Source organism: Carcharhinus amblyrhynchos, chromosome 8 (assembly GCF_965287045.1).
Source record: "Carcharhinus amblyrhynchos chromosome 8, sCarAmb.v2.hapA, whole genome shotgun sequence".
NCBI classification, from domain to species: Eukaryota; Metazoa; Chordata; class Chondrichthyes; order Carcharhiniformes; family Carcharhinidae; genus Carcharhinus; species Carcharhinus amblyrhynchos.
Window position 1 is genome coordinate 8,067,605 of NC_137331.1, and position 27,334 is coordinate 8,094,938.

At 43.2% G+C, this 27,334-nt stretch overlaps 1 protein-coding gene across 7 annotated transcripts in view; it reads right to left on the reverse strand.

Moving 5' to 3' along the window:
* The window catches only part of amph (amphiphysin), a 204,037-nt gene extending 187,108 nt beyond the window's left edge, over positions 1–16,929 (reverse strand). For 6 of the 7 annotated variants that reach the window (XM_080193606.1, XM_080193610.1, XM_080193609.1 and 3 more), the window contains exon 1: positions 16,702–16,929. In XM_080193606.1, the coding sequence (XP_080049732.1) occupies positions 16,702–16,773 (72 nt within the window). In that variant the 5' untranslated portion in view covers positions 16,774–16,929. The remainder of the gene's footprint in view (positions 1–16,701) is intronic. The other variant, XM_080193612.1, reaches the window with a different exon arrangement.
* Between the last annotated feature and the right edge of the window lie 10,405 nt (positions 16,930–27,334).

Here is a 27,334-nt window from a genome sequence, read left to right on the forward strand (position 1 = left end):
TTACATAAGGACTGCACACAAATTCCTTTTAGCAAATGAGATACAGAACTGTAAATAACCCACCTCCTGACTCCCCAAAGCCTGTCTACTATCTACAAGGCACAAGTCAAGAGTGTTATTAAATACTTTCTTTATGCCTAAATGAGTGTAGCTCCAACAACATTCAAAAAATTCAATACCATTCAGGATAAAGGAGACTGCTTGATTGGCACTTCATCCACCACCTCCAACATTCGCTCCCTCCACTGACGCAGTGGCAGCAGTGTGTACCATCTAGAATCGTAGAATCCCTACAGTACAGGAGGTCATTTGGCCCATTGAGTCTGCATTGATTCTCTCTGACAGAGTACCTCATCCAGGCCCTTTTCCCCACCTTAGTCCCATAACTCCTCACATTTACTATAGCTAACCCATCTAAGCTCCACATCTTGGAACACTAAGAGGCAATTTAACGCGGGCAACCCACCTAACCTGCACATCTTTGGACCGTGGGAGGAATTTAGAAGATGCATTTCATCCGATTGCCAACGGTCCTTCAATAGCACCTTTCAACCTGCCATCTCTACCGTCTAAAAGGACAAAGACAACAGGTGCAAGGGAACACTATCACCTGAAAGTTCCCCTCCAAATCACACACCATCCTAACTTGGAGCTACATTGCCGTATCTTCACTGTCGCTGGTCAAAATCTTAGAGATCCCTTCCTACAACACATGGACTGCAGCAGTTCAAGAAGGCAGCTCACCATCATTTTCTCAAGGGCAATAAGGAATGGGCAATAAATGCTGGTCGAGCCAGTAAGGTCCACACCCCATAAATGAATTTAAAAAAAAATCTCAGCATGGAATGTGGTGGGAGGTTTAAAACAGCAACAACTTATATGTATATAGCACCTTTAACATAATAAAGCATCCCAAAGTATTTCATAGCGGCATTACAAAACTAAATCTGACCAAAAAAACTCTGAAAGGTGACTTAATTGGCTGCTTCTCCCAACAACATTGCTACATGACGAGATTCGATGACAGGAAAATAAATAATAAATAGCGACACAAATTACTGCTTCTTTAGAAACAGCAGACCACTGTAAATATCTTTGACAGATAAATGGCCACTAATTAAAGTGGCGTTATTTGATGCTTGGTACTCTTTGTGAAGCTAAATAAAACAGCAGATTAAATTACTTTTGTATTTAACCTAAGGATGCATAACTCTTATAAACCATACCAGCTTAATGGGAGATTGCCAAATCTAGATAGATTCCTTTCTTTCCAACCTCTGTGGGCAACGCTTAGCATTTGATGGCAAGATCACTAAATATACAATGCTTTGTGCTGATGGAGTGTGTAATCCATGAAGTTGATCTTCAGCTGCAAGCAGCTGACTTGCTGAGATTCACGGCTGAACTCAGAGATGTCAGTCTGTAAGCCTTGTGCCCTGTGTGATCCCTAAAAACAAGCCAAGCACTAAATAATTCAGGGGAACATGAATTTAAACTGTATAAGCTCTTTGGTGCCCACATGTGCTTTTTGAATGCAGAATGTTTGGGCATCCTTGGCCTGGAATGGGCAGCATCTATATGAAGGGGGAAATTGATTACATCTTTAAGAAATAATTTTTTTGTTAGTATAGTGGTTAATATCCTCACCTGTCACGCAGGAGACTGGGGTACTATTCTGCAGTGGGGAGCTCATAGCAAGTTTAAGATGTCAAATTTGGGGGCAGTGCGATGACACACTGGTTAGCACCGCTACCTCACAGCGCCAGGGACTTGGTTCAATTCGGCCTTAGGGGACTGTCTGTGTGGAGTTTGCACATTTTCCCCGTGTTTTCTCCGAGTGCTCAGGTTTCCTCTCACAGTCCAAAGGTGTGCAGGTTAGGTTGAATGGCCATATTAAATTGACCCTCATGGCAAGGGGATTAATAGGGTAAATATGTAGGGTTATAGGAATAGAGCCTGGGTGGGCTTGTGATCGCTGCAGATTTGATGGGCCAAGTGGCCTCCTCTGCACTGTAGGGATTCTATGAAATAGCACAATTGTAGAGGAGAATTGGGAAATGATGCTGGCCACTCAGCCGTAGGAGTGTTAACAAAGTCATTACTGATTCAGTAAAACAAAAAAGAAACTAATGGCATTAACATTATGGAGATGAGATAAAATTTACATGTGTTCATTATGGCATCTTACACTAGCAACTTTGTATTACAGCTCTCCAGGATCCAGTATTTTAAATCGATGATGGGTTGCATCTATATCTCTTTTTGGCACAACTGTTCCTAAGCAGTTTTGTTCGGGATGCTATTTGACCATACACTGTGTGAAATGATTGCAAGTTGATAATGGTAGAAAGTGGTATTGGTACCAGATGCAGTGCATCTGTCACCATCTGTGCAGCTGGTTTTTGTGCATTGCTCTTTGTTGATCTACTCCCCCCATTAATCTGTGCTGCTTCCTTAAAGCAGCAACCCACTCCCATATTTACACTTTTCTGTTGGAAGAATAACCTAGGCAATAGACAGGGGCCAATTTCACCTTCTAACCAGGCATCCTATAAAGAGGCTGATCTTATGGTAAATCAGCCCCTTACCAACTGGCAACCTTGCTTGCAGAGGACAGAAAATGATTAATTTTGTTAGCTGTTCCCATCCTAGTCTCGGGTTCAATGCCACAGCTACCCCTGCAATATTTTTGAACTTTTAGCAGCCAGTGAAAATCAGCATTTGCTGAATGCAATGATAATATGTAAAGTGGTTGCTGATTTGCTATCACACATTTTTCATGTAACAATAACATGTTCCTGCTCCATGTGTTCAAATTGTAAAAATAGCATTCACAAATTTCATCTGTGCCAATGCTCATCCTTCCATTTTGATCCAATTTCCCTGCTCTTTCCCTGTGTGCTTCTTGTATTCCTTTCAATTACTTTTTCAGTTGATGTTTGAGACTGTCACAATAGTTCCTTGTGGTAAAACATTTTGTGTCCTAATAACACTATGGAAAAAGGTTTCATCTTAATTCTTCATACCTCAGTCATAGCCCTTTGTTAATGATTTGCCAACCAAAAGCAATGATATAAGAACATAAGAAATAAGAGGAGTAGGCCATTCAGCCCTTCGAGTCTGCACTGCTAATCTGAGATCATGGCTTACCTTCTATTTCAACAGCATGGGTAGAGTTTTTCCAGCTCATCCACCACAGGAATCGCAGCAGGTGGGACACGGACCATGCAAATGTTTGTTGACCTCTTGTGGGATTTTCTGGTTTTAGGGCAAGCGCAGCTGGAAAATTCCAGTCCATATTCCTGGAGTAGCCCATATCCCACGATGTTTTTAATATGTAGAAATATATTGGTCTAAGTTTTGGGCACACTAAATGACTGAGCCTCCACTGCTCTGGGTAGAGAATTGCAAAAATTCATTACCTTCTGAGTGACGAAATTCCTTCTCATCTCAGTCCCAAATGGCCTCCTCCCTATTCTGAGACTCTGCCCCTCGTTCTGGAATTCCCCACCCTCACCACCACCACTTCCTGATATCTATTCTGTTACATTCTGTAAGAATTCTGTATGTTTGAATGAAGTCACCCCTGATTCTTCTAAGTCCCAGTAAGTAAAGGTTCAGTCTATTTAATCTTTCCTCAGTCTATTTAATTTTTCCTCATAGGGCAATCACTCCATTCCAAGAATTAGTTTGGTGTATCTTTGTTGCAGTCTTTGGCAAATCTATCTTTCCTTAGGTAAGTAGACCAAAACTGCATACAATACTATAGGTGCAGTCTCGCTAAGGCTCTATGTAATTGCAGTGGGACATTTTTATTCCTGTATTCCAAACCTACTATGATAAAGGCCAAACATACCATTTGTTTGATGTATCTGCAAGTTAGCTTTCAGTGACTCTTGAATAAGAACACTCAAATCCCTTTGAAGTTCAACAATTTCCAGGTTCTCACCATTTAAGAAATGATCTATTTCTGTTTAACTTCACATTACTCCAATCCGTATTCCATCTGCCAGGTTTTTTGCCCACTCGCTTTGCCTCTCCAAATCCTCTTGAAGCATCATCCTGACAACTCACACTTTCACCTAGTTTTGTGTTATCATTAAATATGAAAATATTGCTTTTAATCCCCATATCCAACTCATGGATATACCTTGTGAATAGCTGGGGCCCCAAGCACTAATTTTTACTCTACTTTACCCCACTAGTCACAGTCTGCTAACCTGAAAATGACCATTTATTCCTACTCTCTGTGTGTTGATCAGTTCTCAGTCCACGCTAGCATTTTAACCCCCAATCCAAGGTGCAACCTTTCATTGTTTACTCTTCCATAACTTGGAAAATATTTATTAGATCCTTTTGTTTAACTTTCTCTGTTCCAATGAAAAGACACCAATTTTCAAGCCTTTCTCCATAGCTAAAATATTTCATTGCTGATGTCAGTCTGGTAAACTGTTCCAGACAATTTCCATGACTCTAATATTCTGCCTACAATGATTTAGAATATGATGATTATAATGCCTTCTGCCTTAGAATTTTCACACAACATTTCAAATCACTTGATTGCTTTTATATTCAATGTACACCTTTGAATTGCATTTATCTTTTTATAATCTTTTCTACTTCTGCTCCCACCTCTTGGAGATTAACATCTACTGTATTCACTTAAAATCTATAATTACAGCATTAACTTGCACTCATACAATGCCTGTCACATCCACAGGACATCCCAAACAGTTTTACAGCCAATGCAGCACATTGTTAAAGAAATGTGTCACTTTGCAAAGACGCACAAACAGCAATGATATAAATGATCAAATAATAAATGTTATCCATTTGTCGGTAAAAGTCCCTTGCTCTTTAAATAATGTCGTGAGATTTTTTACAGCCATCTGAGAGACCGGAAAAATTGTACACTTGACTTTAGTAAAGCCTTCAATAAGGTTCCTCATGGCAGGCTGATACAGAGGGTGAATTGGGGGAATAGTGGATAATGAGGAGGATTGTCAGAGGGTACAGCAGGATATAAATTGTCTGGAGACCTCGGCCAAAAGATGGCAGATGGAATTTAACTCAGACAAATGTGAGGTGATGCAATTGGGAAGGTCTACTGCAGAAGGAAATATACAGTAAACGGTAGAGACCTTACAAATATTAGCATACAGAGAGATTTAGGTGTGCAGATTCACAGTTCCCTGAAGGTGGTCAAGAAGGCATATGGCATGCTAGCCTTTATTGGTCAGGAGTTGAGTATAGGAATTGGAAAACCCTGCAGCTGTATTAGACTTTGCTTCGGCTGCATTTGGAGTATTATGTACAATTTTGGTCGCCACACTACCGGAAAGATATTGATGCATTAGAAAGGGTGCAGAGATTTACCAGGATGTTGCTTGGTTTGGAAGCTATGGACTATGAAGAAAAGTTGAACAAACTTGGATTGTTTTCATTGGAGCATCAGAGGAAGAGGGAAGACCTGCTAGAGGTTTACAAGGTTATGATACACTTGCATAGAGTGAATAATCAGAGTCTTATTCCAAGGGTTGAAGGGTCAATTATGCGAGGGCATAGGTTGAAAGTGAGAGGGGGAAAAGCATCTTTAAAAAAGACGTAAGGGGCAAGTTTTTCACACAGAGGGTGGTGAATGCCTGGAACATGCAGCCAGAGGTGGTGGTGGAAGCAGGTTCTATAACAATGTTCAAAAGACATCTGGATAGATACATGAGTAGGCAGGGAATAGAGAGATATGGATCACTTAGAGGCAAGAAAATGCTAGAGACATCTGTGTTGGCACAGAGTTGGTGAGCTGAAGGCCTGTTCCTGTGCTGTGCTGTTCTTTGTTCAAACAAGGTCTTAGTTTAATGTCTCATGTATGGAGAAATGGAAATCAGTTGATTTTTCTACCAACTTGCATGACTCTTGGATCTAATACTATCTCTATATTCCCTGGTCAGCCATGGTTTGGCTACCTTTCCCATTTTACTTTTGCACCAGACAAGACTAAACAATTGAGTTTGCAAGTGCAGCAGATGGTAAAGAAGGCAAATGGTATGTTAGCCTCCATAATAATAGAATTCAAGTACAGGAGGAGGAGTGCCTTGCTCCAAATATATGGGGCTATGGTGAGACCACACCTGGAATATTGTGTGTAGTTTTGATTTGATTTAATTTGTTATTGTCACATGAAGTTGAATACAGTAAACAATATTGTTTCTTCCGTGCTACACAAACAAATCGTACCGTTCATAGAGTACATAGGGGAGAGGGTAAGGAGAGGATGCAGTGTATAGTGTTACTGTCATAGCTAGGGTGCAGGGAAATATCAGCTTAATATAAAGATAGGTCCATTCAGGTCTAATGACAGCTGGGAAGAAGCTGTTCTTGAGTCAGTTGGTATATGATCTCAGACTTCTGTATCTTTTTTCTGATGGAAGAAGGTGGAAAATAGTATGTCCAGGGTGCATTGGGTCCTTGACTATGCTGGCTGCTTCTCTCAGGCAACAGGAAGTCTAGGCGGAGTCAATGGATGGGAGGTTGGTTTGTGTGGTGGGACGGGTCTCAATTAATCATTCCTAATCTAAGGAAGGATGTCCTTGCTATAGAGTGCAGCGAAGCTTTAACAGGTTGAGTCCTGCAATGGCATACTGATGTATTAATAGATATTGAGTCAGTTGGAATTATATTTACTGGAGTCCAGAAGAATGAGAGAGGTTTTCATAGAAACTTATAAAACTCTAACAGCATTAGACAGGGTAGATGCAGGAAGGATGTTCCCACTGGTGGGGTATCCAGAACCAAGAGTCATAGTCTAAGAATAAGGAGTAAACGTTTTAGATCAGAGATGAAGAGAAATTTTTTTCACCAAGAGAGTGGTGAGTCCGTGGAATGGTCGAGTAGCATAGTGGGCAGGAAATATGAGCATGAGATGAAAAATTGGGCTTGCACCTGATTCCTCATCTCTCCCGATACTGCTGATCCCCTTCTCCTGGCGCAAGGCTGATATAAATATTTATTACCGTATTTTAATGTAATTTATGAATCCAGGACGCAATAGTCCTGGCGAATTTACCTTTCTGTCCTTGCTGGTAAAGGTTCTCACCAGCGAGGATCACATATGTCCCAACCAACCGGGACCAAACGTGATGGCCCCACCAGTGGGACTGGAAGCCATGTTGCCTTCTGGGTGGTTGGGGGTAGGGCCAGGCATCCTTGCACAGCCCATTGGGCAGTGCCTAGGAGTTGAGGCCTAAGAGGTCTGGGTCTGCCAGAGCAGGGTCTGAATAGGGCATGTATGGGGAAGAGATCAGTAGGAGGGGACGGAAGGGGGAAACTCTGCATCAGGGGAATTGGAGTCTGAATGGTGGGGCCAGCAATCCTGTGTTGAGGCTGTTGATTGGGTGTTGGAGCTGGCGATCAAGAAGCCAGCAATTAGGGACTGGGGCTGGTGATCAGGAGATGATGATCAGGGGGTCCACAATCAATGGGCTGGTGATCATGATGAGGTTGGGGGCGGGGGGCAATGCCATGCCAAGCAGTCTGCAACCTGCTTCACAGCATGAATAGGCTTTGCCCGCTCTTCCTGCTGGCTGGAATCACGTTATGGCCTCTCCAGTTCAAAACTTAGCATTTTTCTGAGAAAATTCCGTCATATATGTTTTGAAGAGGGAGTTAGATTTAGCTCTCGAGTCAAAAGAAATCAAAGGATATGGGGAGATGACAGGATCAGACTACTGCGTTGGATGATCAGCCATGATCATACTGAATGGCAAAGCAGGCTTGAAGGACCAAATGCCTATTCCTGCTTCTATTTTCTATGTTTCTATCTGTGGCCACTGTGACGAAGGTCATTACACATTAGAACATAGAACATTACAGCGCAGTACAGGCCCTTCAGCCCTCAGTATTGTGCCGACCAGTGGAACGAATCTAATGACCCTCTAACCTGAACTATTCCAATGTCATCCACATGCCAATCCACTGACCATTTGAACGCCCTTAAAGTTGGCGAGTCCATAACTGCTGCAGGCAGGGCATTCCACGCCCTTACTACCCTCTGAGTAAAGAACCTACCTCTGACATCCATCCTATAATTACCACCCCTCAATTTAAAGCTATGTCCCCCCGTGTTAGCTGTCACCATCCGAGGAAAAAGGCTTGAATCGACAGGATTGGAAAAACTTAAATATGTTTATTTCCATTACTGAAGGTTTAGCATCTTGAATACTGAGATCAACTAATTTATAGCGCATAGAAACTTTCACTGAGAAAACGGATTTAGTTTTAGAAACCTGACAAAATGCTGCTATATGTCATTAATTTATAAATGGGCTCTTCAAGTTGCTATTCAATGACTGGAAAAGTAACTGAATTATTTGAAGCAATTGCAGTGAAATAGTAAGACTTAATTACCTGCATATCACATAACCCACTATTTGGACATTGTTGTGCAAATGATTCACTTGTGTTTTCAAAAGCCTCCAGTATATATGCCTCAGTTCCTAATTTGGCTATTGAACCTGATGATGTGGCTTACTGGAATTCATTTAAATTAAATACAATGTGCGGCAATATATACTGATGGTAATTCCTCGTTGAACACACAAAGTGGAGCAGTAAATATTCACTCGTATATAGTCAGCATAGCAGTCAGTAGTTATATTGTCAATTCTTGGACTTACAAAGCCTGAAGGCTATTATTGATGCATTAGACCACTATTGTTCAAAATCCTAAATTATAATCTTAAAATGCTCATGTAAAGGTAAGCAATTTCCACTGTGGTGGAAATTACACCAATTTTCAGTTCCAATAAAAAACAATAGCATTAGAAATATATTCTCATCTTAATCTATTAATTAATAATTAGAATTTTGCTGCATTTTAGAGTAGAAAATTCATGCTTATCCTCATTTTACTGAGTTTATTAGATTTCTCAAACAGCAAATCATCCTTAAGAAAATGACGTGTCAGAAACAACCAGCTGGTCCATCAAGCCTACCCTATATTCATACTGTCTACAGCAGGCTCATTAATAATCTGACAGGATAATATACAAACAGTGCTTTCAATGTTTGCAATTTACTTTATACCAAACATGGCTGGGGCCTTTTTTGGGTTCTCACACCTATACAGCGGGAGGAGGGGGGAATCATTCATGTTCACTGGATTTGAGCATCAGGCTGGGATGTCAGCCCAGAATTTAGGGTCAGAGCTCTGGCCTCCACTTGCCAAAATAATGGTTTGAACTCCACCTTTTTTGACAGGAATGCCAGTTCTAAGCCAAAGGCTTGGTCCATACATCAGAAATAGTAAAATGCAAAACACGAGTACACGAATATAGCATTTCAAATGATTATATACAGCAACTGACCGCTATGTACCTTCTCATTATCGAAAGGAAAACAATATTTGCTTCAGCAACCAACTTCTTTTATCGAACGATAGGCTGCACCAAGTTAATAATGCATATTGCCTCTTTTTCTTGTAATCAACAATGTGGTTTATCGTATGAAGAAATATTTAATTCAGTTCCCATGTTCAATCAATTTTAAAAAATAAATTTAAAAATAACAACACATTGGGAGCTACTCATTTAGACAGTACAGAGTCACTTAGGGGATTTGGATTCAATTTGAATTGTCAACTGATATTCACACTACTGTCTGCACAAGGAGGCTTTTTCTCCTAACCAGATTGTCAGATATAGAATAGACACAATTTTTAAGCAGCTGTCCAACTTTGGATCGGTCGTACGGTAGTATCTACGGAAATACGGACAAGTAGAAGTGCCTAATTTCCCTGATGTGGAGATGTGGCTTTGGACTGGGATGGGCACTGTAAGACGCCTCACAACATCAAGTTGAAGTCCAACAGGTTTATTTGGAATCACAAGCTTTCGGAGCGCTGCTCCTTCATCAAGTGAGAGGCAGCGCTCCAAAAGCTTGTGATTCCAAATAAACCTGTTGGACTTTAACCTGGTGTTGTAAGACTTCTTACTGTGCCCAATTTCCCATCTAAGAACAACAGCATAAAGCTCTGGTGGTTCCTGTAAGGCTTATATCTGCAGAGAGTGGGCTTTGTTCATTTTGGACCTAGTAATGGCATCAAGGGTGAATGGTTCAATGATTACTCAAAGCTCCTTCTCCCACCCCAGCTCAGAAGATTTTTTTTTAACATCCATCTTCAGCCCAACCTGGGCCATTTGCTCCCCTTCTTAGAGAAGCAGGGTAGGAACCCTAACGAAACCTGCAAATGGATCAGGCAAGGCAAACACTGCTCATGGTAAGAAAAAGATAGCTATCATTGAACCAGAGAGGTTTACACCACAGAAGGAGACCAACATCCCAAACTATTCCACGATCTTGCTCACTTCACATGACCTTCCTCTACATTAAATATTTAGCCAATTTTCCCTTAGAAGATGCAACAAGGGCCCTCACATCAACTACTTCTTGCAGCAAAGCATAGCGCCATTCACCAATCTACTGCATAAAGAAATTTCTCCTAAACACTTTCCTTGCTCTGACAGTGAGATTTTTAAATTGTTAAGCGTCAGTAATATGTTTTCAACATTTCCCAAGCAGCTAATGAACTAGTTAAACAGTAAAATATTAAAAAAAAGATTCAAAACTCCAGCAGTAATGGACAACTTTTGGAAAAATGCCAAAACACAAAGACTGATTTATAAAGCAGTGTTGATGAGTGTATGACGAAACACAAATACATATTTGGTGTTGAGAAAATAACCTCAAGGCAAACTAACAGATGTCAAATGTGGCAATTGACAGCATTAACACTCCTCAAATCAAAAAAAGGAGATCCAAAACACACATATTGTAAAGACGAGTACAAAGGCAAGGCATGAATATTGCTGTAAAATAACTGAAGAGTTAGATGGAAAATCACACAAAATAATAATATTTAAATACATCTGCAAAATACCCTGTCCCAGCATAGAACGTTGTTCAGGATGTAACAAACAAGAGAATAGAATACAGTAGAACTCAACATAACATATATAGGGGGGAAAAGAATGACTTGTATTATATATTGCTTTCCTTTTATGAAGAGTAGCTCAAACCTTTCTCCACAAAACCTGTCCACCACCTACAACATGCAAGTCAGGAGCATGATGGGAAACTCTCCACTTGCCAAATGAATGCAGCTCCAACAACACTACAAGAAGTTCAGCAATATCCAGGACGAAGCAGCCTGCTTGTTCGGCACTCCACCCACCGACTTAAACATTCAACCACCATCACCAGCACTCATTGGCAGCAGTGTGTACTATATATCCAATGGACTGTAGCACCATTCCAAATCTCCTTTGACAGCACCTCCTTAGCCCACAACCTCTAGCCCCTAGGACAAGCATACTAGATGTTTGAAAGCTCCACCACCTGCAAGCACCTCTCCAAGCTACACACAATCTTGACATGGAACTCTATTGCTGTTCCTTCACTGTGGTTGGGTCAAAATCCTGGAACTTATCACCTGACAGACTGCAGCAGTTCAAGATGTCAATTCACTACTACTTCTCATAGGCAATTAGGGACATCTTTTGATGTGAACAACAAATGCTGGCCTTCCCAGGCATGCTCACATCCCATAAAAGAATAAAGAAAATGACTGTCCAGTCTACCAGGGTCTGAGGTGTGAATCACCAAGTGAAAACACAACTGTTTAGTTGGACCCATTGAAGTGGGGATATTTGCACAGTTCCAAAATCCTGGAACTCCCTAACAGTACTGTCAGAAGGACTGCAGCGGTCTGAAGACTGCTCAACATTACCTTCTCAAAGGCAATTTGGGCAACTATTGCTGCCTTGCCAGCAAGCCAAGAACCTTCTGACTGGATCATAACTACAAATGGAAAACTGCAGAAGGCACTTGTAGCGGAGAAGATAGAAAATCATAGAATTCCTACATTGCAGAGAGGCCATTCAGCCCATCGAGCGTGCACCAACAGCAACCCCAGCCAGGCCTTATCCCCATTACCCAGCTTATTTACCCTGTTAATCTTCCTGACACTAACGGGCAATTTAGCATGGCCAATAAACCCAACTTGCACATCTTTGGAGTGTGGGAGGAAACCGGAGCACCAGAGGAAACTCATGCAGACGTGGGGAGAATGTGCAAACTCCACACGGTCAACCGAGACTGGAATTGAACCTTGGTCCATGGTGCTGTGTGGCAGCAGTACTAACCACTGTGCCACCATGCCCCCCCCAGAGAGCAGTGGAGGAAGCAGGACAGAGGGAGCAAATTTGGATTATTTTCACAAAGAGCCAGTTCAAATAGTATGAACCAAATGACCTGTGAACATCAACGATTTTATTCCAAAATGGAATACATAACAATGTTTCATAAAGGGCCTTTAACATAATAAAATATCCCAAAGCATCTCATAGGAACGTTATCAGACAAAATTGGACACCAAGCCACACAAGGAGATAAGAGGAACAGGTGTCCAAAGATTTGATCAAAGAATTTAGTTTTAAGGAACATCTTAAATAAGGAAATGGGGGTGAAGGAGTTTCGCAATGGAATTCCAGAATTTAGGGTCTAGATATCTGAAGACATAATTGTCAGTGGGGTGAAAGAAACCAGGGTAGCAAAAGATGCCAAATTTGGAGGAATGAAGATTTCTCATGGGGCTTTAGGGGCTGGAGAAGTTTACAAAAGTGGGGGCAGACAAGCAAGGCCATGAATGGGCTTGAGTAAAGAATGAGATTTTATTTAGTTAAGGTCGCCATTTATCAACAAGATGAAAGAAAGAGTTTCATGATCTCAGGACATACCAAAGCACTTTACATGCTGTGAAATGTTTTTGAAGATGCTGTAATAGAGGAAATGCAGCAGCCAGTTTGTGCACAGCAAGGTCCACAAAAACAATGTTATAATGATCAAATTATAACCAGATAATGTGCATTAGTGACAATGATTGAGGAGTAAAAGCAATGACCAGGATATCAGGCATAACTTCCCTGCGCTGCTTTCAAATAGTATTGTAGGATTTTTTATATCCATCTACCATGACCCCATTTTAACAGCACATTTGAAAGATGGCATCTCCACCAGTACAGCATGCCTTCAGTACCAGACTGAAGTATCACGCCTAGATTACGTGTTTGAGTCTCTGATGTGAGACTTCAGTGCATGACCTTCTGACTGAAAAGCATGAGTACAACTACTTAAACATCATTTAATAATTTATTTTACAACTGAATTTAAACTTAAGATTAGAAGTAAATTTCAATTGGAAAATATTAATATAAGACATGCTTTTCATGTTTTAGCATTCAGAAGGTTAAAATAGTGAAACTGTCTTTAGTTGAGATCAGTATATATTCAGAGTGCTACACATTGAAAATACAAATAAATGTGGATCAAACTACAGTGAATCATGATTATAAAAGCAATGTGTTCAAGGAGGTAGTTTACGTTAGTCTGTTTTTCTGTAGCTTTGTGTTTATATGCATGTCTCATTGTGCTTGGGGGCACAGTGAATCCTTCGTACTGTAATAATCTCAAGGAAACATATTCTCAGTTACCAGCAGATGAAAAGCAATGCCCCAAGAAAAGAACTTATTTTCTTACAATCCACTGGTGTGTAGTAAATACATAAATAAAACAGTCAATGAGCTGAGCATTATTGTCCATACTGCTCCGGCCAAATTTTTCTTTGTGATAGCTTTAACAGTGATTATGCTGCCCTGCTATAGCCCATACTATATTTTCAGGGAATCCCCAGAAGATTGGAACAGATACATATGGAATTATTCTTCTTAGAATATATTTACTTGTAACTTACAAGTTGAAATCTACCTTTATAACAAAGGCATTGTTGAGAATCCATTATCCCCAGTACAAAGAGTCCTATTGCCTACATTCATTGCATGTTCTTAAAGTTGTTTTATCAGTTCAAGGAATAAGCCAACCAGCTTCCTTGAATTAACAAGAGTTAGTTTTATTGCTAAACAAAATGATTAACATGTCCAACTACCCACTATTGCAGAAACAGTACACACAATCCTCTCTCCTTCAGCCCACCCCACCCACCAGTTTATTAAAAGAAATAAAACTCTGCAAAGTATCAGATCTAAAGAATCTTGGCCAAGGAACAAGTTACATCCGGGAAAAAAAAATTCATGATGTCCACCACTTTGTTTACAACTGAAGGATCCCTTTCCACAGTACAGCAGTCAGTCAGCAGCTGTGGCTGGTTGATTTAGAATTCTCCTTTAAGGACTCTTTGGTTGAAACAGTGAGGTCTTTTGGTGGGTTTTTCAAACCACAAACAGCTTAGCTTTGATGAAAGGGGTTTTAGAAAAACGTGAACTGGGGAAAGGTTGTTGCCCCTGTGGCAGCTGCTCTGACCATTCAAAATCCAGTTTCTTTTCACCTAAGAGTTGAATCATGTGACTCGAGAGCATCATAGACTCTGTGTCTCTATAAAAAGTAACTTGTGCCCTTCACAAATGCACCATGGCAGCTGTTCTAAGAAAAGATTATTTGCTTCGCAAAAAGTGTTATTTTCAAAAAGTTCCATATATACACATGTCCAACCAATAACATTATAAATTGATATCTTACATATTCAAGAGAGAGAGAGAACTAGGTAGATATAAAGAGAGATAGGTAAATATAGAGATAGATATAGAGATCAATAGATATTGGAGAACTGTAACTTCAAAGGTCATACTAAAATCAACATGATAGTCATTGTTCCAATCTCCATCCACATTTCTGTGGAAGTCAAATCAGAATGAACATGATAAGTCAGAGTCAAACCCATTTGGACTTGTATATATTTATACACAGGCACGTGCACACACGTACACACAATATACATCTGGCAATTAATTTTCTGTACATTGTGAAAAATCTCCATCTAATGGTTCCAGTGGGCCACTTCGAAGGTGACTTTTTCAGGCAATTTGCACTGTACATCCAGCAGTAAATTAAAACAGCTTGACGGCACAATCTTACTTCAAATGAGTAGAGTGAAATCCCCTCGATAATTTATAATCCCATGAAAAGTGTTTGATCCTGTGCAAGGAATGACACATCCACCAAGTTAAGAAATGTACTAAATGCTGGAGTTAATTGAAATAGCACTATCTCACCTTGGATGTGGCACTGAATACATTAAGAATCATAAAGGTATTAATAGCCGTCTTTAAATTCCCCACTGCACCATTTTTTTAAAAGTATAGAATAATTCTGATTTTGGTTTAATTTCTCATGATGTCACACTGCCAAATCAACTTAGAATTAATGTATCCAGTGAAGATTTTCTACCCAATACTGGCAGAAAAACATTTTTATTTAAGGTCAGCAGAAATTGATAAGTCCCTGAATAGAAGAGGTGACTTTATGCGTACATTACTGCTTTGATCCAATCAATAACAATGGAAAAGGTCAAAGATTTCTCTCTGTGTGAATCAGTGCCAAGCAGCCAGCTCACACCAATGAACCAACTGACTGCAAGATGCAAACCAAATGTTCTCGTCACCACTAATATCAATTGAAAATTAAGGCTTTTAATTTCAGTCACTCGGTCATGGGCAAAGCTGGTAAAGATTTTCAACTTCTTTGTGCCCGTGAAGAGAAGAGAACAAAATTCGACTAGGGATTAGAGCGACTGCGTGTGTGTGTGGAGATATTAAAGGAAAGGAAATCCTCTTATAAAAACCATGTGGGGGCGGGGATGAGTACCAAAGCACTGAACCCATCTCTCTCCAATTTTTCGATTGCTTAGTGGGACATCAAGAAAGGCCAGCTTAACTCTTTCCTCGCCCGGCTACTGAAGAAGCCTTTACGGATAGCTTTTTTTTGTAAATCGGAAGCGTGGAAAACACGGACCACTTGGTACTCGGGCCCAACAAATGTAACATTTAAATATTCCTGGCACTGAACAATCTGGCGGGCTGTGATGGGGAAGAGGGAAAGGGGAAATACGAGAGTGAAATCAGAACCCTACCCTCTCGATGCACGGGACAAATGACCAAAAATACACTAGAAATGGAATGCGATGGGTTATATGTCCCTTATTTTCCGTCTGCTTTCACTGGGCTCTGTCTATTTCACAGCAGTGTTTGACTTTATTCCCGGCTGATTCTCTTACTAACCCGCTCTTGACCTTGCGGGTGTAAGTAGGCGGCTTCTGGGCTAACCTGCCGCACTCTCTGCTGTCAGTTCACTCGGATCGGCCTTTGCCATTGATGTGCAGGATCCGCTGCACAGCCCAGCTCTCTCTCTCTCTCTCTCTAATGCCATCTGCTCAGTTCCTTGTGATGGCAACAAGGGCTCGGGTTCCACACGTCCCCATGGCAAACCCGGCCGACAGGCAACAGCAAATCGCAAGCCCTCTCCTGCTCTGCATCGAGCCTTGCGGAGCAAAGGGAGTCAAACTGAGACCGGGCTTGTCCCCGTCCTCGCCTCTCTCCACCTTCCCCGCCACCTGAACCTTCCTCCCTGCCAGTGTCCCTTCTCCGCCTCTCTCCATTTCCTCGCTGTCACTTTCCTCCCCCTGTGTGTTTGCTCTCCGCTGGTCGCTGTCCCCTCTCCTGGTGCTGAACCTCTCCGCTCAGTGCAGCTCTGCAGCAGCGGGAAAGGGGGGGGGGGAGAAAAACACAACCCTGGCAACAAAAGCTGCTCTACCGAGATGAAAGGAAGGAAGCCGCCGGGTTATTCTCAGCTCCTTACCTTTTCTTGGGCCCTGTTAAGCCGTTTCTGGACGTTTTTAGCGAAGACTCCTGTTTTGATGTTGTCCGCCATGGCTGATCAGTGCGTGTGTCCCAATCCCCGAGCTGTACTGGAACAGGCGGCCACGGCTCCGACTCTTAAAGGAACCTCCACCAACCCAGCACATATACACACACGTATGCAAATACACAAAGGCGCAGGCAAAATGCTCCACATATGCATTTCTGCGTACACGCTCACCCATATAAACAAATAATGACTAGATCTAATTCATTGTGCTTTGAGGTATTCACGTGACAAAGCTCAGAAAGCATTAAAGGGATAAACAAGCAGGGAGCAATATAAAAAAAATCCACCAAATGTCTTTAAGCAATCAGGTGAATGCACACAGATAAACAGATATTCATATAGAAATGTGAATATAACAATATGCATACAGCCACAAACATTTATAAGCACAGGTGTGTACAGTTAAATAAAGGGAAATATATCCGTAGGAACAAATTACTTCATCTTTGCTAATCTATTTAGTCTCACAAGCTATTTATAGACTTAAGCTCGTTTCCTTGCATTTCTATGGCAGATGCACTTCATTTATTTTTGTGGTGATTCAGGACCGAGGATCACTGTATCGAAGTTAACATGCGGCATACCATCCAATCTGTAGCACTGCGTTGAGGAGCAGTCGGCTACACGTAATTTGTTTACATGCTTAGCTAATGTGAACTGGGAACTTGGAAAGTTGAGAATCATTCGGTAAAGTGAGGCTTACTTCCTGATTACAGCCTGCTCAACACCATAAATAGCACGAGTTTCTATTTCCAGTGAAAATGGCTCAAGCGGGACAGCAAAGGAGTCCAGTTGCAAAGGGGATGTTAACTTCATTGATCTAACTGCGATTCCAAGTCCTGCGCCCGTGTCCCTACAGGATGATTACGTTTAAAAGCCCGGCTATATCTGTGGGAGACGGTTCATCAATGCTTAAAATTATTTAAACAGGAAATAGACATGGTGATAGGGTAAAATAGAACTTCATTTGGGTGCTACTAATTTAACTTGATTCGGTAAAAATAGATGGCATTTGCCTTATGATGGCATTTTTTGTTCTTTCATTACGACTATTAACTTCCGCCGTCCCTACCACCAACCTTCCCGCCCCTAAGGTCGAATCTTAGGGTTGCATGTCTAACTATTTGAAGTTCCCCCTTCACCATCAGAATGAAAGGATCACACTTGCTCCCCCATCCCGGTGCCACGTACACACAATCGTGCCAAAGGAAACTATGTTCGTTTCGCGTTTAATCGGAGAACAGAAACATATTTTATACAAAAAATTCAGGAGAATTTCGGCTCCTCAGAATGTTTCCAATTGTTTTACCATGATTGAGATCTATTCCAGGCACTGTATTCTCTGGTTACAATGTGTTCAGGAATCATTAGCCATCTCTTTCCACGCAACATTGCAACTCACTCTCTGATGATTCCTCATTCGAACCACTGGCTATCAAGGTGCAAGTTACTTGCAAGTGATTAACCACAAACTATTCAATTTTGTTCAGGCGGTGGAAATAGCCACATGCAAATAAACATGTTACCAATACCACTACCACTCTCCCACACTTCCGAATGCTGCCAGATACCACAAAAGTACCACAGCTCACATAGTTTATTCCAAAACTAAATTGAAACTGGGTAGCAGGTTTAGTAACTGGGATGTTTGATCATGTTCTCACTCCCATCCACAGAGAAGCAGGTGTTGATCCCGGACAAGTTCTCATTTGGGGGCGGCACAGTAGTTAGCACTGCTGCCTCACAGAGCCAGGGTACTGGGTTCAATACTGGCCTTGGGTCACTGTGTGGCATTTGCACACCCTCCTTGTATCTAAAAGAACAAAGAACAAAGAACAACCCAGCACGGGAAACAGGCCCTTCGGCCCAACGAGCCCGCGCCGCCGCATCGCCCTACACCTATTCTACCCTGCATGTCTACGAATGGGACCCTACTCAGTCAGATTCAGGGAAGAAATAGTGTCAATTTGGTGGAAACCAATTAGCCTAAGAGCACATCTTTGGGGTGTGGGAGGAAACCGGAGCGCCCGGAGGAAACCCACGCAGCCACAGGGAGAATGCGCAAACTCCCACAGACACAGGCCCAAATCCATGTATCTGCACAGCTAGCAGTGCTAGTCACTGAGCTGTTGTGGAGCCCGTCTATCGGTCCAGGATCAAGCACACACACCGACATGAAGTACTAGGCCACTCCTGGACTTCCAAGAGCAGCCCACGCACAACCTGCCGTGTGCATGCCCCTCGCTTGACACGAGGTGGACCTCCACCTGTGGAATAAAGACAAAACATATTAGTTATACAGCCTGCCCTTCCGGTGTCTCCCGAGGTTTAACCCTATTTAATAGCCCCTACCATATCCCTCCATTCCTGTTTCACTCATATGCCTATCTAACTGCATCTTAAACGAGTCCAACGTGCCTGCCTCCACCACCCTACTCGGTAGCGCATTCCAGACCCCCACAACTCTCTGTGTAAAGAACCTTCCTCTTACCTCCAAATTATACCTCCCCCCCCTCACCCTTAATTGATGACCTCTTGTGTTCGTACCCAGTCTAGGGAGCAGTCTCTCACTATTAACTCTATCTATTCCCTTCAGTATCTTATATACCTCTATCATGTCCCCTCTCAATCTCCTTCTTTCCAAGGAGAATAGCCCCAGTCTCTTCAGTCTCTCCTCGTAACCCAGTCCCCCCATGCCAGGCAACATCCTGGTAAACCTCCTCTGCACCCTTTCCAGAGACTCCACGTCCTTCCGGTAATAAGGTGACCAGAACTGGACGCAGTACTCCAAATGCGGTCTAACCAACGTTCTGTATAACTGAAGCATTAGACGGCAGCTTTTATACTCTAAGCCCCTTCCTATAAAGGCTAACATCCCATAAGCCTTCCTAACAACGTTCTCCACTTGTGACACAACCTTCATGGATTTGTGGACCTGCACTCCCAGGTCTCTCTGTACATCTATACTCCTAATCGGCCTACCTTTTATCACATAACTCCTCTCTGCATTATTCCTTCCAAAATGCATCACCTCGCATTTGTCAGGATTAAATGCCATCTGCCACCTATCTGCCCACTGCACCAACCTATCTATATCCTGTTGTATCACCTGACAATCCATTTCTGTACCCGCCAACCCTGCCATCTTGGTGTCATCAGCAAACTTGCTGATCACACCACCTACTCCCTCTTCTAAGTCATTTATGTAGACTACAAAGAGGAGAGGTCCCAGTACCGAGCCCTGCGGCACACCACTGGTCACTGGCCTCCAGCCCGACAAGGTACCCTCCACAACTACCCTCTGTCTCCTATTTCCCAACCAGTTCTCAATCCACCTAACTACCTGGCCTCGTATCCCATGCGCCTTAACCTTTTCTACCAGCCTACCGTGAGGGACTTTGTCAAACGCCTTACTGAAATCCATGTAGATGACATCAACGGCTCTCCCATCGTCAACCATTTTTGTCACCTCCTCAAAGAATTCCACCAGATTCGTAAGGCAAGACCTCCCTCTAACAAAGCCATGTTGCGTATCCCTAATCAGATCGCAACGCTCCAAATGCTCATACATCCTACCCCTAAGTATTTTTTCCATTAACTTCCCTACCACCGACGTCAAACTCACTGGCCTATAATTCCCAGGGTTATCCCTACTACCTTTTTTGAACAACGGGACCACATTTGCTACCCTCCAGTCTTCTGGGACCTCACCTGTGTCCAAAGAAGAGACAAAGATGTGTGCCAGAGGCCCAGCAATTTCATCTTTCGCCTCCCTAAGCAGCCTGGGATAAATACCATCAGGCCCCGGAGCTTTATCCGTCCTTACGCTACCTAAAAGCCCTAGCACTTCCTCTCTCGTAATAACTATATCCTGCAACTGAACCTCCGCTCCCTCCAAGAGACCGCACGATTCCGAACCCCTCTCCTTCGTGAATACCGACGCAAAGTATTCATTCAGGAGCTCCCCCATTCCCTCCGACTCAATACACAACTCTCCACTCTTGTCCCTAAGAGGACCAATTTTCCCTCTAACTACTCTCTTGCCTCTAATATAGGAATAAAATGCCTTAGGATTATCCTTAATCCTACCGGCCAAAGCCATCTCATGCCCTCTCTTCGCCCTTCTAATTCCCCTTTTTAGCTCCCTCCTACTCTCTCTATATTCCTCCAACGCACACTCTGTACCCATTTGTTTTGACCTATCATACGCCTCCCTCTTCTTCCTAACCAAGTCTTCAATATCCCCCGTAATCCACGGCTCTCTAATCCTACCTTTCCCATCCTTTCGCTTAACCGGAACAAACCTCCCCTGCAACCATTTCATTTTATCCCTAAAAGCCTCCCACTTGCCAACCGTGGACTTGCCAGCTAACAGTCCCTCCCAGTCAGTTTGCTGCAGCTCCCTCCTAATCCTGCCATAGCTCGCCTTTCCCCAGTTCAGCACACTCCCGCTTGGACGGCACTCGTCCCTTTCCATTTTTATCCTAAAGTAGACGGACTTGTGGTCACTGTTCGCCACATGTTCGCCTACCTCTACCTCACCCACCTGCCCTGGCTCGTTTCCCAACACTAAATCCAGTATAGCCCCTCCCCTAGTCGGGCAAGTTACATACTGTTCTAGCGACCCTTCCATAACACATTTCACAAACTCCTCTCCCTCCGTACCCCCAGCTCTAGGCCCCCTCCAATTCACTCCGGGAAAATTAAAATCACCCACTACAACCACTCTATTCTTTCTGCACCTGTCCAAAATACCCCTGCAAATTCCCTCCTCCACTGACTTTGGGCTGTTGGGTGGCCTATAGTACACCCCTAGCAGTGTGATCTCTCCCTTTTTATTCCTCAACTCCACCCACAGCAACTCAATCCCTATCTCTTCCATATCGCCCTCCCTCTGCACTACTGTGATGTTTTCCTTGACTAACAGTGCCACCCCTCCACCTCTCTTCAACCCTCCTCTGTCACACCTAAAACACCTGTACCCAGGAACATTCAGCTGCCAGTCCTGCCCTTCCCGTAACCACGTCTCCGTTACAGCCACCACATCCAACTGCCTCACAAACATCAAGGCCCTAAGCTCATCCGTTTTCCCTGCCACACTCCTAGCATTGAAACAGACACAGTTCAACCCACAAATGTCCCTCGGAACCACCTTCTCCCTTATAATTTTCCTTTCACCCGTCTCTCTCCCAGCCACCTCCCCACCCCCCTTCCCTATTAGTTTAAATCATTCCTGAACACCCCAGCTAACCTCCCTGCTAAGACACTAGTCCCCCTCCCGTTCAAATCCTCCCCACCCCTCCTGTACAGTTGCCTTTCTCTCCTAAACACCTCCCAATGATCTACATAAGTAAACCCCTCTACCCTACACCAGTCCCTCAACCATGCATTCAACTGCATGATCTCGTCATTCTTAGCCCTGCTCATACTGGGCAGCAACCCAGACAGTGCCACCCTAGAGGTCCTGCCCTTTAGTTTGGCCCCCAACTCCCTAAATTGCCTACGGACCTCTCCCCTACTCATCCTTCCTATATCCCCCTCCCCTACGTGTACTATGACCTCTGCCTGGTTTTCCTTTTTTTTTCTCTGTGGGTTTCCTTTGAATGCTCCAGTTTCCTCCCAAAGATGCGTGGGTTAGGTTGATTGGCCATACGAAATTGCCCCTTAGTGTCTGGGGGAATTAAGGGGGGGTAAATCAATGGCGTTACATGATAGAACCTGGGCAGGATGTTGTCGGTGCAGACTTGATGGGCCAAATGGCCTCCTTCTGCACTGTATGTTCTATGATTCTATGAATGTGAAACAACTTTCTTCTAATGGATGGGAAATAATCTTTGCTGCTGTTCACTGAAGGGAAACTAGTGGTCAGTTGTTCGGTGTTTGATAGTGTGTGTTTGGTAAATGTTTTCTATTCTCCGAGTGTGATTAGTTAAACCTGGATGTGCTTACTGAGAAAAAGAAACGAAACTGAAGCAAGCATCTGGAAAATTAGGAGCAGGCATTTTTAGGTAGAGTTTTAGGTTTGGCCACCAGCAGGTTTGTAGGTGGGAAGTGTAGACTGAGTGGCAACCTAAGAACATGATGATGTGCTTACAAAAGGGCACAGGAGTTATCCTGAGGAGTGTGGGCAGAGCACAAGTATTGATGTAGCTGCTAAGCTAGTAAAAAAGCTACTCCTCGATGAAAGTCCTTGCCATCAGTGATTCAGAAACACAATTTGGGAAGTTGGCAATATGGCACAATGTGGAATTAGCTAAGTCAACCCACTCATCTTTGATGAAAATATTACAGACAGTTTGAGAAGAGTGGTGTACTTACTATGGTGCTGCATTGTCTTGACAAGCTGAAGAAGATATAGGCTTAATCTCTATGAAACGTACCAAGCCCCAAGACCACGGAAAAATTTGAGTCGTTTGCTTTCCAGATAGAACGATAGAACACAACAGCACAAAAACAGACCTTTTGGCCCTTCTTGGCTATGCCAAACCATTTTTCTGCCTAGTCCCACTGACCTTCCCCTGGACCTGGACCATATCCTTCCACACCTCTCTTTTCCATGTACCTGTCCAAGTATTTCTTAAATATTAAAAGTGAGCCTGCATTTACCACTTCACCTGGCAGCTCATTCCACACTCCCACCACTCTCTGTGTGAAGAAGCCCCCCTCCCCCAATATTCCCTTTAAACTTTTCCCCCTTCACTCTTAACCCAGGTCCTCTAGTCTTTTTCTCTCCTAGCCTCAGTGGAAAAAAGTCTGCTTGCATTCACTCTATCTATACCCATCAAGATTTTATACACCTCTATCAAATCTCCCCTAATTCTTCTACAGTCCAGGGAATAAAGTCCTAACCTAGTCAACCTTTCTCTGTAACTCAGTTTCTCAAGTCCCGGCAACATCCTTCTCTGCACTCTTTCAGAGGAAGAGGAAAAGCAAGAGCCGAAAATAATGAAACTTTCTATCCTTAATAGACACGCATTCAATTCAGCAAGCAAAAGAACAAGTGAACCAGACAATCATACAAGGGAACTCTGAAAATATTGGCAAAGAAATGTGCATTTAGAACTCTCATTGATGAACTAATCAGGGATCGAATAGTTTTTGGAATCAACAGTGATTTAGCCTGCAAACAGCTGCTGCAAAAGAAAGGTCTGTTACAGCAGCATTAGAAAATAAGCAGAGATTTTACTGGGAAACAGAGGTATTTGGAATACAGGTGCCCTGCTCTGCTGTTTTCTTGGGTGTTGAGGTTTGAGCAGCACCTTGTTCAAGTTGACTGGGTCCACACATACCCGTGTCACCTTTCTTTACTGCGGCTACCATTGCTGAAACCCATTCTGTGACCTCATCTGGAGTGTACTCATCTGTACCGGCCAGCACCTTCAAACAGAACAGTTTGTTTTGCAAATGGTAGAAGATGCAAAAATTGCAGGAAATTGAATCATTTTGCTAAGTGCTGCAGATTGAAACTACAGCAGCCCTCCTTTGCCATCAGCAACACGGTAGCCTATCAGTTCTACACAGGTAGGACCATCAGTAATGAGAATGAATTGGAGCTCAGCCAAAGCAACAAAGCTATAGAGCCTTCAACACCACTCATCAACACGACCACAGAAAAGGGTGAGACCTCCAGCACTCTCAGTATGCATTAATGAAAGATTGAAGGTAAAGATTGACATTAGACCCATGTGTAGCACCACACCCCAGCACCCAGGAAGGCCTCATTGCTTATGGAAGACAAACCATCTACCACAGGTGTAGCCATCCTTATTGCACACAGAGCAAATTCAAGTTTCATACAATTCAGCAGAATGTAAGGCCTTTTCTGAGTATTCAGGACAGCATTACATTGGGGCTCATTCAACTTGTTCCAGAAGTGCATGCTTCACAACATCAAGCCTCAGAAATGTTAGCATACAAAGAGCTTTTCAACCAAGGCATCCTTGGTAGCTACCAATTGTATACCACATGAGACTGGATGATTCGGTTCTACCAACAGTTTGTTCCGAAAAGAGTACCAGCAGCCGTGAAGCAGAAAATGGTCAATGAAATGCATTGGATGACAACACCAGGTGTTTTAACTCCTATAGACAAAGCTACAGAATGGGTTTCAGCAATGGTGACTGCAGTTACAAAAGATGGTGCAGTCAGGATATGCACTGAACCAGTATGTTCAAACAAGGTGCTGCTCAGACCTCATCACCCAAGAAGATAGTGGGACAGGTGACAGCAGACATGCCAAATGCTAAAGTTGATATGAATTCTTGATAGCACATCCAGTTAGATGCAAAATCCTCAAAGCTAACCATATTCTTGTCTCTGGTCGGCAGATATTATTTTCTTTGTATACCATATGGGATCTCCACTGGGAGAGAAGTCTTCCAGTGGAGCATGGAGCAGCTCTTTGTAGGCTAACATTGTGAGATCATTGTTGACAACTTGGTTTGGGGTCATACTATGCAAGAAAGTGATACACATCTTTGTCAAAACCAGGACCAAATAGCTGAAGCTTAACCCTACAAAATGTAAATTCAGGGTCAAACAGCTTCCTTACATGAACCAACTACTCACAGCCAAAGTTGCCAAGCCTGATCCAGACAAGACAATGGCTATTCAACACGTGGCCATTCCCGTGAACAAAGACGCTTTCCAGGATTTTCTTGTTATGATAAATTATCTTTCTAAGTTTATCCCATGTTATAGTGAGATCACTGGACTACTTTGTCAACTTCTCCAGCAGGATGTTGAACGGTGCTGGCAAGAACGCCACACATCAGTCTTCAGCACACTCAAACAGACACTTGCAGCCTCACTGGTGCCGCAATACTTTGATGTTCAAGCACCCGTACTTATGGTAGCATATGCTTCTCAGCATGGGCTTGGTAATAGTTTTTACTTCAAAGGCCCTCACTGTGCTTGTTACGCACAGATCAAAAAGGAACTTCTTGCTTTAGTCTTCACCTCTCAGAAATTTCATGATTTCATTTATGGTCATCAGGCAACTGAAACTGTTGAAACAGATCATCAGCCACTCATAGCTATCTTAAAATTGTCCCTCCACACTATAGGGGCAGCACTGCAATGGACTGGGAGACTTAAGCAGACGCTGTATAGCAGATTTTCTACTGGATGTCATGGCCTCCATGTGTCTCTGGCTGCCAGAATTTCAGCCTCATCAGCTCCTCACTTACATCTTATTAGCGGGCGTTGGCCCACTAGCATCGCTATCCTCACCCCGTCACAAGTGTTTCATTCCAGTAGGGTTTACCAAACTCCACTGGAGTAAAGAGGGGGTTACCAAGGCTCCCCCAAGAGGTTGGGGGTAAGAGGGGGTGCTCCCTGGGCATTACCAGCTTGGCAGTGCGAGCCTGGGCCTCTGACACTGCCCAAGGGGCAAAGAGGGAAATGCAATTTTGCACTGCTAACTGGGCATCAGGTAGTGCCAAGGAGGCAGGGCCAGAGAGGGGGCAGGCCTCTTGGGGGGAGTAGATCAGTGGGTGTGGAGGGTCCCTCTGCCACTCTGCACTTGGGACCAGTGAAAGTGGGAGGGAGGCCAGCGATCAGGACTGACCATCAGGGTGGGGAAGGGGTGGGTCGGCCTGCCAGGGGGAGGTGGGGGTCGGGACTGGGCACACACGGAAGGCCAGTGATTAGGGAGTGGGGAGGGTCGGAACAAATACTGTTCTCTTCCTGTTGGGGAACACTTCAGTGGTCACGAGCATTCGGCCTCTGGTCTTCGGGTAAGCATTCTCCAAGGTGGCCTTCATGACGCACGACAACGCAGAGTCGCTGAGCAGAGACTGATAGCCAAGTTCCGCACACTTGAGGATGGCCTCAATTGGGATCTTGAGTTCATGTCACACTATCTGTAACTCCCACGACTTGCCCGGCTTGCAAAATCTCACTAGCTGTCCTGCTGGAGACGATACACGTCTCTTTAACCTGTGCTTAAACCTCTTGCCAGTTACACTGTCCGTACCTATAAGACTTGATTACCTGTAAAGACTTGCATTCCAATCATTATTTGTAAATTGAGTTTGTGTTTTTATATGTCCTGTTTGTGAACTGAAGTACCACTCACCTGATGAAGGGACAGCACTCCGAAAGCTAGTGGCTTTTGCTACCAAATAAACCTGTTGGACTTTAACCTGGTGTTGTGAGACTTCTTACTGTGTTTATCCCAGTCCAACGCTGGCATTTCCACATCCAGGCAGAGATGAACTAATTACAGAGGATGAACTAATACTTTGAAGTCAGTTATTTGTCATCCTTCCTGCTCTTCAGAGGTACCACACTCAACAATCTCACCGGGGTTGGAACCAACCAGATACAGGCCAAGGAATCACTGTAATGGCCCTCGATGTATGCAGACATGGAAAGGGATGTTTCCAGATGTGCACTATGCAATGCACTCAAGCCTCATTAAGCAAAGGAACCGCTTCATGTATTTGAGGTACAAGACTTCCATGGTTCTCACAGCAGGTAATATCCTCAAATGAAATGATAACAACATTTAATCTTAGTTGATTCATATTATGGATGGTTTGAACTCAACTACCTGCTACCG